Source organism: Neopsephotus bourkii, unplaced genomic scaffold, assembly GCF_033783945.1.
Source record: "Neopsephotus bourkii isolate Nb327-2 ecotype Australia unplaced genomic scaffold, CSIRO-AGI_Nbou_v1 NB_52, whole genome shotgun sequence".
Classification (NCBI taxonomy): Eukaryota; Metazoa; Chordata; class Aves; order Psittaciformes; family Psittacidae; genus Neopsephotus; species Neopsephotus bourkii.
This window is the reverse complement of record NW_026900569.1, coordinates 745,043-763,114: the sequence shown is the minus strand read 5'-3', so window position 1 is coordinate 763,114 and position 18,072 is coordinate 745,043. Positions and strand designations below refer to the sequence as shown.

Here is an 18,072-nt window from a genome sequence, read left to right as displayed (position 1 = left end):
CACAGCTCCCCTTCATCCAGTTAACACGCACAGTGAGAAAAACCATGAGCATTACGTTCACTACCCTTTCTTTCCTTTAAGCAGCTTTCACTGAGTGCCCGACTGACTGGAGTCATTGCTGTACTATTCCTAACACTCATTTCTAGCTTACTCCTTGAATTGTGTTTAGTACAGGCAGGCCCCCATTTCTCAGCAAGGGAGAAGCCCCAAGTTTCAGGACACTGAATTACAGACTGAGAGTCCTACAGGACTAGACAGCATCTGTTAGTAAACTATGTATTTGGGTAGAGTAGCACAAGGGATAACAACTATGGTGCAATAGCATTGACTGTTGGGTTTTCCTCTGGCAGAAGATGCATTCTGAGAAGATGTTGTTCTTCTTTCAGCCCCTCTGAGTGTGTGTCCCTCTTCACAAGGGTGTTACCAGAACCTTAGGACTCTCCTTTGCATTCCTAATGCCAGTGGTTTGTTGCCCGTTTCTGAAACTGAAATCAAGTAAAAGACTGAGAAGGCAGAGAACATTTTACAGGGTGTCATCAGACACTTCCCCCTCCTGATTACCACCACTAAAATAACCATGTTACACCACCAATAGAAACGTTAGGGAAAACAGAATGCCCTGTAAACTACACCTTTCTGGATGGCAGAAGTAGTGCAGCAAAACAACACTGGGAACTTGAACATAATTCACTGTCATTCAGCTGCTTCAATCTGTTTATGCAAGAAGCCCGCTGCTCCCAAGAATTTCCCTCCCCGATGGTAACTGGTAAACTGGTAGCCTCCCAAATGAAAGAGGCTAGAGAACTGCAGTCCTGTGTTTAATTTGGAATGGTACCTAATGAACTTACACTGAAAGAGTGAAGTGTTTTGGAATGTACGACATCCCACTAAATGAATAGCTTAAATGAAAAGTTAAGGACAGCGAGTGCGAGAAAAGGACTGAAAAGTGTTGGGAGATAGGAAGCAGCAGCCTGAAGGTGATGTGAGGGTCAGCCTTGCTTTCTGGGTGCCCACTTTCAAGCACAGCAGCTCTCAGGTTCACTTTGAAAGATCTGATGTAACAGAATCATAGACTCATGGAATGCTTCAGGTTAGAAGGGACCTTAAAGCTCATGCAGTTCCAACCCCCTGCCACAGGCAGGGACACCTTCCACTAGAGCAGCTTGCTCCAAGCCCCATCCAATCTGGCCTTGTTTACTGATTTACATCTTTACTGATTGTGAAAAGGGACTATGTAGAAAGAGGTGCTGAATTCTCATGATGATGGGATGAAGGAAAACCACCTTACCACTTCAACTTCAGCATCTGCTCAAAGCTCTCAGGCAGGGAATTGCCGTAGCTCTCTGGGAGAAACAGGGTAAGAATCCCAATCAGCACGGTCAGGCTTCCCATCAGGATATATGGGAGGTATCTGTCGTAAGCATCTGTAAGAACATAGGACAGGACAGTAGTACTTAACGTGCACAACCAACAACCCCACGGGTAACATTTATATTCCAAATATTGCTGGAATGCAGAATTAATTGAGAATTATTAGCTGAACTCTTCATAAATATCAAAGGTGAATCCAAACCCAATTTACTTCTGTTATCTGTCTGGAGATGTTTTCAGCTTTAAGACTACAGCGTGTGCTCGATAGTCAACACCTGCCATTGGTTTCATGCCATCCCCCATGTCTGTGTAGCAGCTAATAGGATTTTTGTACGCTTCCAGCTGGGATAGCCAACATCTCTGCAAGGTAACAGCTCTGCTGGGATCCTTGCTGGAGCCTTCAATACTACTCTGTCATCAGGAACCAAATCCTCCGTTAAATAATTCAACACGAGGGAGGAGAAGTGCTCAAACAGCCCAGCACTCATCAGCTGCCTGGGATTGTGCTTCCTGCTGGGCTTGTGCAAAAGAACAGGCCAATTACAGACTAATGGGCAGCTAACAGGGGAATCCTTAGTTACCTTCCTGAGTGCACAGGGAGAGAGCATCAGGCCTCCCACGACAGACAAGAGGCTCTGACCTTGCTCTACCCAGAATATTATTTTGGACTAGAAGGCAGCAGCCCTTGCCAGCAGCCTGAAGCCAGCACACAAGTGTTTGGGCAGGATGCAAGATCCTCAAGTCACAATAGCACAGCAAGGAAAAGGGATTAGCTAGGAGTTAAAGTATTTATGGTACAGAAAATACCAAACTGGACTTGTCAGCTTTAAGCTGGTTTAGAGCAACATGCTTTATGATGTATGGAATAAACTAGCAGTAAAGTGAAGACCTCTGGGTATCGCACACAGAGTCAAAGTTTGTGATTTGATCTCTTCTGTGTTCATGAGCTGGATGAACTGCAAGGTCCCAATTTAGCTGTAGCAAAGATCAGCAGCTGACGAGTTTCTCCTAAAACCTCCTGAGGTTTAGGAAACTATTCTGATGACTGGAACAAGAGTCCTATGAAAGGCTGAGCCTATGGAAACCTGGCATAAAAATAACCTCAAAAACCCAACCAACAGTTTGGTTTAAAAACTATTATTGTTACCTGTGCTGCAATAGAGACTGAAGACCCTAAGGCGCATCACAGTCCTGCTGACCCTTTTACTTTACATTTGCACTGTACAAGTATGAAATAAAGACCGTGTATTTTCATTGGTTTTGGTGCAGTTTGTTACACTCATACTGGGATGCAGACCTGAGACAGCACAGGTGAGTTACAGATAGCAGGTAGTCTCCTTTCCCCTTTCCTGCCATGGTGAACCAGCAAAACTCCCTTAGCAGGACATCAGCAGATACTTCTACCCTTAATCCCCTAATCTCTGTCATCCTTTCCTGCCTGCAACATGCGGATCATTTCCATGTACAGACCCAAGGTGAGAGAAGGGACTTAAGAGACAACAAGTGAAGGGATTAAAAGCTGAACCTGCACTAAGGAAGCTCAGATAATTTCTCTGGGCAGTTGTGCAGCACAAAGCAAAGAACACAAAATGTCTCACCCAGGTAAACAAAGTAAGGAGCAATGATGCTGCCCAGCCTGGAAGCGGTGGAAGTAGCTCCGACTGCCATGTTTCGCACTAGCGTTGGGTACAGCTCCACGTTGTAGACATAAAGCATTGAAAACGCAGCTGTGATGCCAAATTTCCCAAGCATCACCAGGCCCACAGACAGGACATTAAAATCTGGAGGAGAAAAAATAAACCCAAGGTGAATAAACAACATCCTCTGCTTGCTACTTGTATTTCTTCTATATCCCAAAGATCAGATCACTGTTTTTTTCCTAGTGGTTGTGGTTTTGGTTTAATTATAGAATGCATTATACATTTTGCATATATGTATATGTATGTGTGTATATATAAAATTTTACACTGTATTAGCCCCATCCCTAGATGACTTGGCTCCAAACTTCCCACTGAACACGATGTAGATGCTCAGGTTTATTTTGTACTGTTCAGATTTTGGTTGTTTCCAAGTAAAACCGCGTTCTTGAAATAGAACAAAACTGGATTACACAGCAATAAAAGACAAGCTTAAATCCACCCTTTTTCATCAAATCCTGCAGAGATTTACACACAGTGAAATCTGGAAGACTTGCAGGGTTTTTTAGCCTCTATGTACAACCAGATAAATCACAGGACACTTTTGGCTCTCATTTTACAATTCCAGGTTCCCCTGGGCTATAAAAAGCTCAGTAATTTGACACAATAAATGACAGCCGTGCATGGCTCAGCATCTTCATAAAACCACATCATGGCTGCAAGTGATCAGCACAAACTTGACTTCAAATCCTAAACGTGATCATGGTTTCCAGCAATTTTACATAACTATCAGTACCATAAACCATTTCTAGCATTTTATATGCTCAAGTCGTGTATTGAACCTTGTACCTGCAGGAACCAGCTGAATGAAGAGGACAACGCCTCCCCCCAAAAAGAAGATGCCAGCTAAGGAGTAACGCCGGGGGAGGCAGCGGAGGAGGAGCCAGGCAATCACATAAGCTGGAACTTCAATCACAGCCGAGAGGAAACAGTTGATGTAGGCATTTCCATGCCAGTTTGGAGTGCTGAGGGACAGGCCAAAGTAACCAACTGATGTGAAGAACCTGAGGAAAGCAGTAAACCCAAATGATTCCAGAAACACCAGGCTCTGAACGCCTCCAGTGTTGCCTCAGATGTTGTGACAAAAAATGGATGCGCCATTAAGCCATGGGCATCGTGGCATCCCCATCTTTCTAATTCTGTCATCCCTTCCAGTGACCATATCCACAGCGGCTGGAAGAGACCTCTGATTTCTCTGTCCTTCCTGCATACACTATACCAAGTAAAAGGCTTAGTGCAGGTCGCTCACAAAGGCTTTTCACTGCAATGGAGTCATTAATGGCACAGTGAAGTAACTCTGGAAAGCTTCCCATGCCAACTACATTCCTACTTGTAGCCAACTCCAGTGACAGGATCTCCCACCCTCAGCAGTTCCGTTACATCTTATTTAATCTTCATGAGAGAGCTGGATGTTCGGGTTTCAAATCTCAGGAATGCCTTACTCTGGCATGCCAAAGTGTGTGCTAGGCAGTTCCCTTCTGCTGGGGGAAGTATGTACAGGAAAGGGTCCTCGTTTGTCTATATGGTATTATTGGGTCCTCATTCCTTGTGGCTGCCCAGACAGGGACCAGGATCTCACTGAGATGGGCAGTGTACAGAAACCAAACAAAACCACCAGCCATGGGTCTGCTTCTTGTTATGCTACTGAGCTGCTGCCTTTGCTTCAAGGAGGACATTTCTCTTCAAACAGTGATTACAGAGCTGGGAGCTTCTTTAAAGAAACCAAAGCAACAAAATTTGCAATACACGAGCTGTTACCTACAATTTCTTAACTATTTTACATCTAAGTCGATGCCGTTCTCTCCATACTCTTGTGGATTAGTGCAGTGTGGGTGAAAGGACACTGAGGGCCAAGGACCATGTGGATGGGCTCTGAGGCTTAGACTTATTATCTAAACCTGTGGCATGTGCCCTCAAATCAGAAAGCGTTCTATTGCCTGGGTACTGTAGGAATGCACATTTCCTTACCACAAAAGTAATGACATAATAGTAATAGTTGCAATGTTTCGGGTTCGAAATAGGTCCAGAAGGATAGCCTTCTGCTGCTGCTGAGGCTTCCAATCCTGCATCTGAAGGAAAGAGGAAAACAAAACCAAAACATTCCCACACACCTGCGAGCAAAGCAACCTCTGCCCCCCACGGGTCTGGGCAGTTACGATGATATGACTCTATCAGGGGATAACCAGTGAGCCCAAGGGCCGCTTCTGCACCAGGGAGGGCAGTCCTTAGGTAAAGCTTGTGTGCACCCACTGTACTCGTGGTAGTTTCCAGGTTTTTGTTATAAGAAAGGTAGCACTGAGACCACTGCTCCTGCTGACTAATGAAAAAGGTGCCAGCTGACAAGACAGACACATCAACATTTCCTTACGGATCTAACACAGAGCTTCCAGGAGTCACCTCATTACCAAAGGCACTGTCTGTGCACTGTCCACTCGACTCTTCCATTCAACCTTCACAAGCAATGGGAACTCAATGCAGAAAACCACCCAGCTCTGCTGCCAGAGCTCAGCATGGTGGCATCATTGGAGACAGAGGGTCCAGTTTAAGGCTTGAAGCTGGAATCTTCTGGGTGGCATTAGGGAGCTCTTCTGCCTGCATGGAGAGTCCTTGCTGGGACAAAGCCAGTGCTCATGACTGGGCTTCCCCCCGAGCCCAAAGAGGGAACCACCCTGGTCCTCCCTCCCTATGGGGCTACCCAGTGGATTTCCTTTCCTAGGAAGAGAGGATGGTTTCCAACGAATGGCTTTACAGCAACGTTTGAGAAATACTTCCAATGGAGGACTTCACGTGCAAACATCATCCTCAGGCTTTGGTGGACAGATGCTTTGGCACACAAGATTCCCATGCAGTTAAGGACAGCGAAGCTGCTGCTTGGTCTCACAAATACACAGGAGTGATGGAAAGCAAAACACTTAACTGGAGCCTGAAAAGTCATGTCCAGCACGAAAGACATCTGACCTCTGGCTGTGAAGAAAGGAAAATGCTTTCCCATGGTTTATGTAGGATGAGCTTCCAATTGCTGGGATATGCACTTCTGTTTACACTTGGAAAAGAGATCTTCAGCAGCTCAGCCAAAGCGTGAACATGACATTGAAGGGGTGGATCCAGCCCATGGGAGGTGCAGCATGCAGCATCTTCCTTGCAAAGGAGCACACAGTGCTTTGTTTTCTGCTTCATCAGGGAACATCAGGAGGCCCAAACTGAAGTGAAGTGAGATCTCACATACAGACACACGGGTATTACTGATGCGTGGCTGGTTTCTTTGCACAGGAGAAAGGTTTGTGCTTCTTCAGGAGCTCCAGGCAGGGCAGAGCCACTAGAGGGGGAGATGAGCCCAAGAACCAGCCATCGTGCCGCTGCTGAGCAGCTCCCCAGCTTGCTGGGGGTGTGCTGGGCTTTCTCCTCTTAACCAATACATGTGAAACACAGCAGAAAAACAGACCTGAAGAGCTTGATATTCTTCACCACCATCGCTGCTTGTGGTTTTCATGTGCCCGTGTAGCACTGGGGTGCTTTGGTTTGTGCCACCCAGCCCCAGGACATGTGGGTTCCAATTTAGGGTCCTCTGTGCAGCCTACAAAGGGTGGCTGCTAAGCTGCAAATCCCTAACACCACAACCAAGCTGAAAAGGGGACAACCACATCCTCCTCAGGTCTTCTCAGTGCCAAAGGCTGAAGCAATCTGGGTCACCCTTGCTCTGAAAACCACAACCAAGCACTGCTGAGGAGGAGAATTTCACTGTAAAAACCAAACACATAAAAGCCCCTCGGGCTTCTCATTTTGAGCTCCCTAACCCAGCACTTACCTCGCACCAACAGTCACTGCCAGCCCTGAAGAGCTGCTGGTGCAAACCATTTCTGTGCTGGCATTTCCCCACAAGTCAGCTGGCCAAAGGGGGAAAGTTCTGGTGAGGTGAAGCACCAGGACGCATGCAACATACCTCTGCGGTGTCAAAAAGCACTTCTGGGGCTGGCACACCATTGATCTTCGCAGCCTTTCGGATAATAACTTCTGCCTCCTTGTACCTTCCCTGGGAGATCAGCCACCGAGGGGATTCAGGAATGATCCTGCAATGGGTTTCACAATAAACGACTCAATGTTTCTCACATACAGTTATTAAAACCAGATGGATCGTCTCTATGAGTTCCACTCTCAGCTCACAGATTGCTTGCAGCAGAAGGCAGTCAGCACGGAAGCACGTGGGCAATGTAATTCATGGATTTGTCCCACCAGGATCAATAGGAGAATTCCAGTCTATGGGATGTGTTTATCCCCGTGCTGAAGTAGATGCACGCTCACCCTTGTCGTGAGTGGGTGGTTTTTAAGGGGTAAGTGATGCCCAGCAGATGAACCCCGGATGTCACCAGACAGAGAGCAGGCGGGGGTAGCTTAGCCAGTGGTGAGCAAAAATGTTCTTAGGGCACCACACACAACGTGGAAACGCTTGAGCTATGCACAGGGTACATTTAAAAGCTCTGTGTCATAAGAACCTTCTATACAAACCTCACAGTTTGCCATAGCAGCAATGGGTGACTGAGGGTGCACCTACACGTCACCAGTGCTCCAGAGCTGGGATGGGTGAGTGCAGTGGGAAGATGAAAGATAACATGGACTCAGCTACCAAGAGGACCGCGTGGGATGGCTGACAGGAGCAGGAGAAGGAAGAGCCAACCTTTGGCTTAACCAGATGCTTATATGGGCTGAAAGAGCTCACAAATCAAGGTCCTGCTCCAGCAGCCAAAGCCAAGGCTGGAGGACACAGGGCTCCTGGCACACAGAGCCTGTGGGAGAGGGCTGGCCTGCGACTTAATGACATTGAGCACAATGAACTGCTTAATGATAGCAAGTGCAACAAACTGCTGCGTGCGAGAGAATGGGCTCAGCCTGGCACTGAGGTACCCGAGAAGCTGTGGATGCCAAGGCCAGGTTGGATGCAGGGGCTTGGAGCAAGCTGCTCTAGTGGAAAGTGTCCCTGCCCGTGGCAGGGGTTGGAACCGGAGGAGCTTTGAGATCTCTTCAATCCAAACCAGTCTGGGATTTTAGTACCAATCAGCAAGTGAATCCACATTAACAAACAGCTTAAATTAAACAAGGAAGGAAGCAAAGTTAGAACAAATCACGCAGTGGTACTACAGGTGGTTAGCAGCATCCAGAGCTACAAGTCAAATACAGCATTCCCAACTGCTGTGGAAAACCAATGCACAAGTGGCTTCAAGCACCGGGCCAGCACCAGCAGGGCTCTGCGGGTAGTTAACTTGACTGAAAAGCGGCACTCACCACCAGAGCGGGATGCAGAACAGCCCCGGGATCGTGAGTGCCAGCAGCAGCATCCGCCAGTCTCTGATGAAGTAAGCAAACAGTGGCAGCAACATGTAGCCAATTGCAAAAAATATGCAAATTCCTAATGTAGAGAATATAATACGAACTGCTTTGCCCAGGATTTCTGTTCCTGTTCAAAACAAGGGAGGGTGGGTTAGCATCTCAACGCTTTCTTTCCAAGCATCACTCAATACTTCACTGCGTTTATGAGAAAGTTAAGCTAAGCAGTCTTAGGAAGGAGGAGCACAACACAACCCACCCAGTACAGAAAAGCTGCTGGGAGTATTGGGGACCTTCAGATGAAGAGTGACTTCTGATTGCTTTGGTCAATGCATTGTCAGAGATGGGTAGGAGCAGGCAGGGAATGGTCAGCAGCCTTTCAGGAGCCTTTCTCACATGCTTGTCTAGGACATAACCTGCTCCTGCACTGAACCCATTGGGATCTAAGATGTGAAGCTCCCTGCTGAGCACTTCAGGTCTGACATGGGATGAAAGGATGTGAATTACAGTGAGGTGGAAACAAAGTTAACGTTTATTGTTTGGAACAGAAGGCTGAATGTTGGACCAGCACATCACAGGCTGTAGGATACCACCAGGGAAGATGCCAGCATCTAACAATGCTACTGCTGCAGTAGCCAGGTAGCAGCCCATGAAAGCATCCTACAGGCACTGTGTCATGTACAGGATGTGGTTAAAAAACATCTCTATAGTCTTCTGCCACCATCTCTGGGAGGAAACTATTCTCATGAAGATGGAAGCAACAGTGCTAGGGGCAGGAAGAGCCCCAGAGGCTGGAGCAGGGTCTGTGTTAGGCACAGGGCAGCAACACAGGTTTGGATGTTGGAAGCTGGAACGACAGGAGAAACCTGTGTTAAGGTGGCCCCTTGGAAAGACAAACACTTGGGGATGGGGGGTGCCAGGGCTGCAGCACAGCCAGCATCAATGGGGACTTTATACGTGCCCATGTCACTGCTTTCCCATGGCAGGCACTCGCTCTGGCTCCATCAGCTCCACACAGGAGTTAACTCCCAGGACAGGGGGAGCAGTGGCATTGGGATGGCAACAGCAATGGCAAGTGATCTCCCTGCTGACAGCCTGACCTACTTAATCCTCCCTCCACCACTGGCAGCGGTGACTCACGGCTGCCCCGGGGACATGATGGGTGCATCCCCTCCACAGCACTGATTTCACATCATGTTCTGCTCTGTTTCCCTCCCCCAGCATTAAAGCCTCATGCGGTAGGAAAGAACAGCATTAACTATTAGGTTTTAATTTAGACTAGCTCATATTAAGAAGTACAAATTGTAATACTAATGCAACTGGTTTAAAATACCTACATTTAAAATACCTGAATTGGTTACCAATATGTAAAGGGGCCAACAAGAAACCTGGAGGGGGGCTTGGGACAAGGGCCTGTAGGGACAGGCCAAGGGGAATGGCTTGAACCTGCCCGAGAGGAGACTGAGCTGAGCTCTTAGGCAGAAGCTCTTCCCTGTGAGGGTGCTGAGGCGCTGGCACAGGGTGCCCAGAGAAGCTGTGGCTGCCCCATCCCTGGCAGTGCTCAAGGCCAGGTTGGACACAGGGGCTTGGAGCAAGCTGCTCCAGTGGAAGGGGTCCCTGCCCGTGGCAGGGGTTGGAGCTGGAGGAGCTTTAAGGTCCCTTCAACCCAAACCAGGCTGGGGTTCTGTGATATCAAAACCTGACATAAACACATATGTACACACAGGACAGCTCTTCCAATCCGCAGCTCCCACCCGAGGCCTGCATCAGTCATCCCCATAACTCCCCCCGACAGGGAGGAACCCGAATGCCTTCTCTATCTCAGACCTGCTTCTGCTGATAACAAACCCTGAACACTGCCTTGAACTTCTTCTCCAAAGAAGAAGGAAACAGATCTTTATCTACAGTCTTCTTGCTCTCTTCCTTTCCTCTAAACCTATAGGAAATACAGGCTTGATGTAGCCAAGAGCAAAAAATTCACACTGGCCTAAACTAGGAATTGTACCAGTGAGGCTTCACTGCTGTCTACATAAATGCTCAGAGGGGAGAAGAAAATAACAGTACATGAAGCAAATACTGAATCCAATGCAGACATGTTCATACCCAGTATGAAGGCCACCACGTAGTTTGAGATCTGCCCCATTCCCACTATGAGAAAGAGCACTGTGAACATCTCCCAGCTGATGGAGAAGATCTGCAGGAAGCTGAAGGCAGTCTGCACGGCCATGGTCAGAAAGAGGATGTTCTTCCTGCCAAACCTGTTGCAAAAGAGAGATTGTTACTGCAACAGCATGTCTTGGTGGAGAGGAGGGAGCACGAACAGCCAACCTCAAGCAATGCAGCTCGGCACAACCTGAGGTCTGGTTCCTCTTGGAGAATTCTGGTTATTAGTTTCATAAGCACTAAAAATATTTTCATTTCCAAGATGCAGGAAATTAACCAAGAAGAAAAAGGAAACTTCAGGCAGCCGCTAGACAGAGCCCAGACTACACTACATAGGTGAGACACGTGAAGATGTCAAGCCACACAGCTGAAAGTTAGGAAGCGATGGCTTCTAGGCTACTGGCATCTATACATTGCAACACCATCGTGCTTTGGCTGTATTAAATGGCTTTACCAATGGGTTTCGGTCTGAGTTGTCATTGTACCCTTTCTCTCACCTGCCCCTCTGCATTAGGACTCCATAGCATTGCCTTACGGGAAGGTAACAGCAAAAGCAAGGTTATGTTCAGGTTGGCGCACCCAGGGCTGCTGCCCTGTGCACGGATGCTGCCCAGGCCACCCCACCAGCAGCAGCCCTTGACTTAGCAGAGGTTTCTGCAGCAGCAGGGGGAAACCCCTCAGCTGCAGGCTCAGAACGTTCCCTTCACTGACAAAACACTTCCAAAGCAACCCAGGGAGTAGCTCACAGAGGAGGTGCTGGGCTCCGGGAGAGGCTGATGGGGCACACACGCTTTGTCTGATGCTCCCAGCGGGCACATGGCACCAGAGGGATTTAGGGATTATCTCATCTCCCTTTCAAGCAGTAACACCGACTGACTTCGGCACCGGGGCAGGAGTCAGAAGACTAAATTCAGATCACATGGAACTTGATGTTGGTGGCTTTAGGATTAAGATTCCCATTGAGTTTGGAAGCCTCTCTGCTGAATACCCAGTGGCTTTTATGGCTTCCTCATCAACAGGCAGCTGCAGTGTTACCTGTCTGAGAGCTGCCCTGAGATGAAGGAGCCGATGAGGACTCCCACGAAGAACAGGGATGTGGTCAGCGGGGCTTTCCAGTCATCCTCACACACCAGGTTCCACTGCAAGAGAAGATGCTCATATATAATGCTCATCCAGGCACAGGGGTTATGGGCTGCAGACAGGCATTTTTCCACATAATTTAATTCCATTCCCACACACCCACGTTCCCACCCATCCCTGGCACCAGCACTCATTTCCACAGTGAAAGTCACTGCTCAATGCCCTGTTAAAGCACAGGCAAGCCTTATCAGGCCAAAACACTGGCAGCCATCTGATGGGACCCCATCGCCTCTGAATGCCAAACCCAATGGGCAGTTGGTGTTTGCAGCCCGGGGGCTGTCCTGACCCCATTTCCAGCACCATCTCCCCACCACACACCCCAACTGCCACATCAGACCCCTGACACCTAGGACATAGCTCTTCATGTCCCGAGATGCTCCCTATCAGGAAAGCAGAGCGATGGAAAGGGGTGAAGGACTGCCCTATCCCTGGCTAGGGACAGTTTCCAGTTCACCTGCTGCAATCCTGTAACTTCAGGGGTTGACAAACCACATGCAGACAATGCAGAGAATGAAATTTCTCCTCCTGCACTAACCTGTTTCCAAGCTCCTTTCCATCCCCATAAACTGCAGGGCTCACTCACTGCCCATCACTCAGCCTCACGACTGGCCCTGGCTGCGGCTGGAGGTTTAGGACAGGAGCCAACATGGAAACTTCCACCTCAGGCTGCTCCTAACCCCAGACAAGACGAACAAAAGCAGCATCATGAGCCTCTGCCCGCTGAAGCTAGAGCTGTGGCTTGCTCCATCCCAGTGACTAATCTGCCAGCCAAGGCATGTCTGCCGGGAGCGCGCATGGATAGACTTCAAACATGTTAGTGTGGGATTAGGTAATTCTGCCACAGAGGGAAGCTAATTAGATCACAGATCAAAGTATAGCATCATTTTAATAATTAGCCACGCTATCAGAGAGCAGGACATGGCACGCACCAGTGCTGGGGACATGGATGGGCTGAGCCATCGCAGCAAGCGGCACCCGAGCCTGGGCAAGGCAGGGGCAGTGGAGCAGAAACCTCCCCTCAGGGCTGCTCAGGATCCTCAGCTCAGCAACAGGCAACAAGAATGAGCAGCTTTTGGGCTGCAAAGAGATCCAGCTGCCATCTGACAGCACTGTGGGTCCTGCCATAAGCAAACCATCAATGGGGTGATGGCCGGGCTTTGCTTCTGCTGCAGAACAAGGAGAAGGAAAGCCCCAAGCAGGGAGGGATGCGATGGTTCCTCAGTTTGCTCTGGACTAATTCAGGAAGGAGCTGCAATCAGTGCCTGTTTTCAGGCAGAATGAATATACCCTGCCAGCAGAGGGAAGCTGGGTACCTGTGCCCAGCTTGCAGAGCAGCACCAGCTACATGACAGAGAGATGAATCGGGTTTAACCACATAGCCCATGCCTCTTCCTGGGAAACACACACAGGGGCTTGAATTTGGGAACATGGAGATTTGAGGACTAAAATGTGCCTCCAAGAATTAAATCTGATTAATGATGGCCTTAAGCTGCCGCGGGGGAGATACAGATGAAATCTCAGGAAGCTCCCTTCCAACCCAAACCATTCTGTGATTCTATCAATAACAGAACATTATTGATATAGTGTTAATAATAACAACATCATCATGAAGACCTATGGCAGCCGTTTCTGGAAGATGGTTCCTCATCCCTGCTGGAAAGGAAGAGATGTTGCCATGAGCCCACCTGGGTACACACCAGTGCTTATCTCCACTGTATTTGCTTGGGTGGATGTGAGCACATGGGTCAGGAACACTCGATCTGGTCAAGGATGATCACAGTGAAAACCACACACATGGCAAAGAAAACCCATCCTGCTGCACTTCCCTTTCCCTGCTCTGGGAAAGCTGGTGACAAGGTGGTGGCAGAATTTGGAACCAATACAGACCATGATCAGGGTGCTGAGCACCTGCTCTAGGGCTGCCAGCGCAGTGCCTGCTTCTGGACTCTCAGGCTTCAGTCGCTCATGGTGAAGGGTCAGTGCTTTAAAATGCCTCCACTGTGCCAAAGGCACTTTGGCTGCAAAATAAACCCAGCTAAATAATAACTGCTTCTTGTGCTTCCTTGGTGCCAAATGCCTCCCACCCAGCCATTCCCTTTGCCTTTTCCCAGGACAGAGGAAGAGCTGTGTGCAGGAACTCGCTGTCTTTGACCAGAAAACACACAAACACATCAAATCCAGCTGATTCCACATATACCTCAATCTGCTGAGCGAGGAAACCACACCTCCTACGTTAGATCCAACTCCATACACAGCACACAGGGATGTATCCAGCCCTACTCCATAGGTACACCTTGTCTTCTCCCAAAGTACCAGCCTCCCACCCCAGAGGCACTCGCTGTCACGAAGGCTCATGCCCTAGCGCTGCACGGTGATGGAGCATGTGTCAACATGGGAAGACTTCACTTGTGCTTCCATGTACAAGGCTTTCAGTTACTCATTGCACGCTGACTCCTTGCCAGCAGTACGTGGGGGAAAGGGATATTTAACTTCTCTCATCCTCAGAGGCTGTATCCATCACAGCCGGTGCTGAGCACACCATGGCCCCAGAGCTGCAGCCCAGCCACAGCTGCACCATCTATAGCTACAACCTCCAAACTGTCTGTACTGGACTAATTACTCATTAACCAGAAAATAAGTAATTCTGTCATGTCCCTGGCTAAGCATACAGGGGAGCAAAGTGCACGTAAGCTTCCAAGGAAGTGCTCTGAACACCAGGAGTAAGAGCTGCTTAAGAACACCACTATTAAGGCATTGTGAGACTTGTACCCCCTGCAGTTCCATGCTCAGCTCTGGGGCTACCACCACAAGAGGGATGTGGACCTGCTCAACCTTAAAGCTCCTCCAGCTCCAACCCCTGCCACGGGCAGGGACCCCTTCCACTGGAGCAGCTTGCTCCAAGCCCCTGTGTCCAACCTGGCCTTGAGCACTGCCAGGGATGGGGCAGCCACAGCTTCTCTGGGCACCCTGTGCCAGCGCCTCAGCACCCTCACAGGGAAGAGCTTCTGCCTAAGAGCTCAGCTCAGTCTCCCCTCGGGCAGGTTCAAGCCATTCCCCTTGGCCTGTCCCTACAGGCCCTTGTCCCAAGCCCCTCTCCAGCTTTCCTGCAGCCCCTTTAGGCACTGGAGCTGCTCTAAGGTCTCCCCTTCAGGAGCCTTCTCTTCTCCAGGCTGCCCCAGCCCAGCTCTCTCAGCCTGGCTCCAGAGCAGAGCTGCTCCAGCCCTCACAGTGCTCTGTCACCCTCTGCCATGGTTCCTTTCAGCCCCCACCTGCATTTTTAAGACCAAGCAGATGACTGAGTCTGGGATCCTCCGTTCCCAGGGTTTAGCACGTCCCTGCACACCAAATACCATGGATCTGGCATCTCCCAGCCTGCTCCCCTCAAGCAGCCGTAATAACAGGATTTGACACAACTGCACAGACCAAAACTTCCAGAGCTTAATCTTGTGCCATCAGATTTTGCCCCTCCATTGAGTTCTTCAACTGAAGATGCTTTTTCACTGAGCTTTCCTGATAGCATGTCCTGGCCTGTCTGCCCTAATGCAGAGAAAAACGTTGGGTATAGAAATAATCAGCTCAAGTTTAACTGAACTGCTTCTCCACCGGGTTTCATCGGTGCCTTGTTTTCCTGCTTTTGAAACCAAATTCTCTATGTTTTCCAAAGGTCCATGGCGATCTGAAAGCAAAACAAGTATCCTTCTTTTCCATCTGGCTCACAGATGGGATCCTGGCACTTGGTTTGCATCCCTGAATGCGCTATTTGCTCTACGGCATGCCCCAGGTCCCATGGCAAACCTCACTGCTGCATCCCATCAGCCTGGCATGAATGGCTCTTGTTTGGCATCTGCCAACTGAACTGTTTGCTGCTTGGTAAGAAGGAAAAGCGTTTCTCCTCCTTCCCTTCATTTGCAGCCTCCCTCCGAGCAACTGACTCCAAACCAGAGATTCCGAGTTCACACCGAGCACCACGGCACTGCCTGGATACAGGCGGCCATGTCCATGTGCAGCAGTGGGCTGCTGCTATGGTTCACCCAAGGCCAGGAGCAGGGTGAGCTTCCCAAGCCTTGATTTGGTGTTGTGAGGGCTCCCCGGTGGCCAGCACAAATGCCAGGAGATAGGCACACACAAGTGTCACACGTGCCAATGGCATCGCTTCGGGCACATGAGAGGAGGCTGCATCCCTGCCCTCCCCTACCCTGCAGCTGTTCCCTGCTGCCTCCCTTCCCCGCACGCATCAGTGCAGCCCAGTCCATGTCCGCACACCCCAGTACAGACCCTGACCACATCCCCAGGGCCCAACCCTGCAGCCACACACCCCCAGCCAGGACCAGTGCCCCCCCCACGCAGTGTTTTCTGGTGGCAGATGTTGGTGCTGATTTACAGGGATCCCTGCTCCCTGCAGCGCCATGCGCCCCAAGAGTGAGCCATCAGCGCATCCATGGCACGGTGCTCATGCCTGCCAGCCACCAAACCCAAATGCTGGCTGGCATGAGGATGAGCTGCTTTATTTCTAAGCCCTTTCACACAACACTAAGGAGCAGCAGCTTTACTGGAGCTGTGTTTTCCTTCCCTAGCAGAGCTCCAGGCTCCTCAGCAGCACAGGCAGAGACAGACACACATCCCTGCTGCTGCACAGCCACAAAACCCAAACAAGCCAAACCTGACCATCACCATTCCACAGACGCTCTGTACCACTGAGGCCACCACGCACTTACACACCAAGCTGATGGCTTGGCCACAGCCAGGACCAGGCTCACAACAAGCCTCGTATGCTGCAGACAGCGACCGCAGCGCCTGCCTTGCACACCTCGTCTCACCCAGCTCCTGGTGACCATGTATGTCATCAGGGCTGACAGCGCTGGCACAGGGTGCTCGGGCCAGCAAAGGCCCATTGCTGTCCCAGACCCAGCCAGGCTGCTGCTGTGGTGATGGAAAAACCTGGATGTCCCCTATGCAAAGTGCCACTGGGAACCAGGGATTCCATCAGGTGGAAAGTTTACCGGGGCAGTCAGCATGCCAGCAAAGGAAATGACTGGGCTTCTATTTAAAGCCTTGGCCTCCCCCTGTGCAGAAAAGCCCTCCCCAAACAAACAAGCTGCGGTTTCAATGGGCAGTACAGCACGAGAGTAGAGACCAGTGGCTCCTCCTGGGGCGCTGCACCCCATGTACCCCCCTTCACCCCACTGCATCGCGTCCACCCGGACCCTCTCCCACAGGCATTTTAACCGCTGGTCGCTGCTCCCTGTTCGCCCCCTCCCAAGGCAGAACCCCCCCCCCCCCAAAGCCCCGACAGAGCCCGGCCAGACATAGCGGGGGGAAACAGGGGGTGGATGTAGGGTACCGGGATAAGGGCGACGCGCAGCGGGGGTTGGGGCGGGGGGTAGCGGGCTTTGGGGATCTCCGCGGCCGCGCACCTCGGTGACGATGGTGGAGCGGTAGACATCTCGGCTGTACTCCCAGCCGTCCCGGCACGGCTCCTGCTCCAGCGACCCCAGCTCCACGTCGGAGCCGGGCCGCAGCCCCAGCGCAGACAAGTTGGTGAGCGCGGCCAGGCGGTAGCGGCGGCAGCGGCTCGGCACGGCCCGCCCGCCCCGCAGCTCCAGCGGGATGCTGGCGTTCAGCCACTCCGCGCTCAGGTTGGCCCCGCTGGGCACGACGCACCGGTGCTCGGGGGTGCCGGCCAGGAACACGACCGACATCCCATTGAAGCCGTTGGGAATGGTGCTGGCGCTGAGCAGGAAGAAGACGAGGCGCTGGAAGCGGCCCCATTCGCCCAGGAAAGCGGTGGCCGCGTCGTAGTCGCGCATGGCACAACGCGGGCACAACGCGGGCACAACGCGGCTCTGCGCGCCCGCGGACACCCCCGCTCCTTGCTCCGCCCCGGACCGGCCCCGCGGGGCGGAGCGTTCCGCTGGTGCTGGTGGCGGTGGGGACTCACGGCCCCGAAGGTCCCGGTTCCCCCGCGGTGCTCACGGAGGCGCTGGGGCCGTGAGAGCCCCGCACAGATTTATTGCCGGCGGCTCCGGGCCCCGCGGCCGGTACCGGAAGCTCTGCACCGTGTCCGGCCCCGCGGTGCTGTGGGCGCTGGGAGATGAGCGCCCGCGGGCACGGGGAGCAGCGGGCACCGGGCACAGCGTTGGGAACCCGCCGCTATCCGCACCCGGTGTTGTTTCCCAGCCGTGCTTACCCCGCAGACAGGGTCAGCGGCGGCCTCGGGAGAGGAGGTTTTTCTGTTCCGGTTCCGTGTGTGTTAACGGTCACTGCTTTGCACATGGCTCTGGGCTTTGCCTGAGCTCGGAGACATCTCAGACATGGGACAACGCCGTCATCTTCTGGAATAACTCCAGGGGCACTCAGACAGGCGCGGGTGTTCCAAACGCAC

At 51.1% G+C, this 18,072-nt stretch overlaps 1 protein-coding gene across 1 annotated transcript; it reads right to left on the bottom strand.

Moving 5' to 3' along the window:
* Positions 1-259: 259 nt before the first annotated feature.
* Positions 260-17,570, bottom strand: SLC22A4 (solute carrier family 22 member 4). The gene is made up of 10 exons (XM_061348083.1): positions 17,105-17,570; positions 11,586-11,689; positions 10,491-10,645; positions 8,346-8,517; positions 7,009-7,135; positions 5,037-5,137; positions 3,858-4,072; positions 2,970-3,152; positions 1,289-1,424; positions 260-485 (listed from the first exon to the last, which is right to left on the bottom strand). Exons 1-10 carry the CDS (start codon positions 17,495-17,497, stop codon positions 410-412), a joined length of 1,662 nt encoding a protein of 553 aa, XP_061204067.1. The 5' UTR covers positions 17,498-17,570; the 3' UTR covers positions 260-409.
* Between the last annotated feature and the right edge of the window lie 502 nt (positions 17,571-18,072).

Coding starts and splice junctions, on each gene's coding strand:
- SLC22A4 (XM_061348083.1), bottom strand. CDS start 17,497: ATGCGCGACTACGACGCGGCCACCGCTTTCCTGGGCGAATGGGGCCGC. Junction 1,425..2,969: donor TCCTTACTTTGTTTACCTGG/GTGAGACATTTT, acceptor ATGTTCTTACAG/ATGCTTACGACAGATACCTC. Junction 486..1,288: donor CAGATGCTGAAGTTGAAGTG/GTAAGGTGGTTT, acceptor ACTTGATTTCAG/TTTCAGAAACGGGCAACAAA.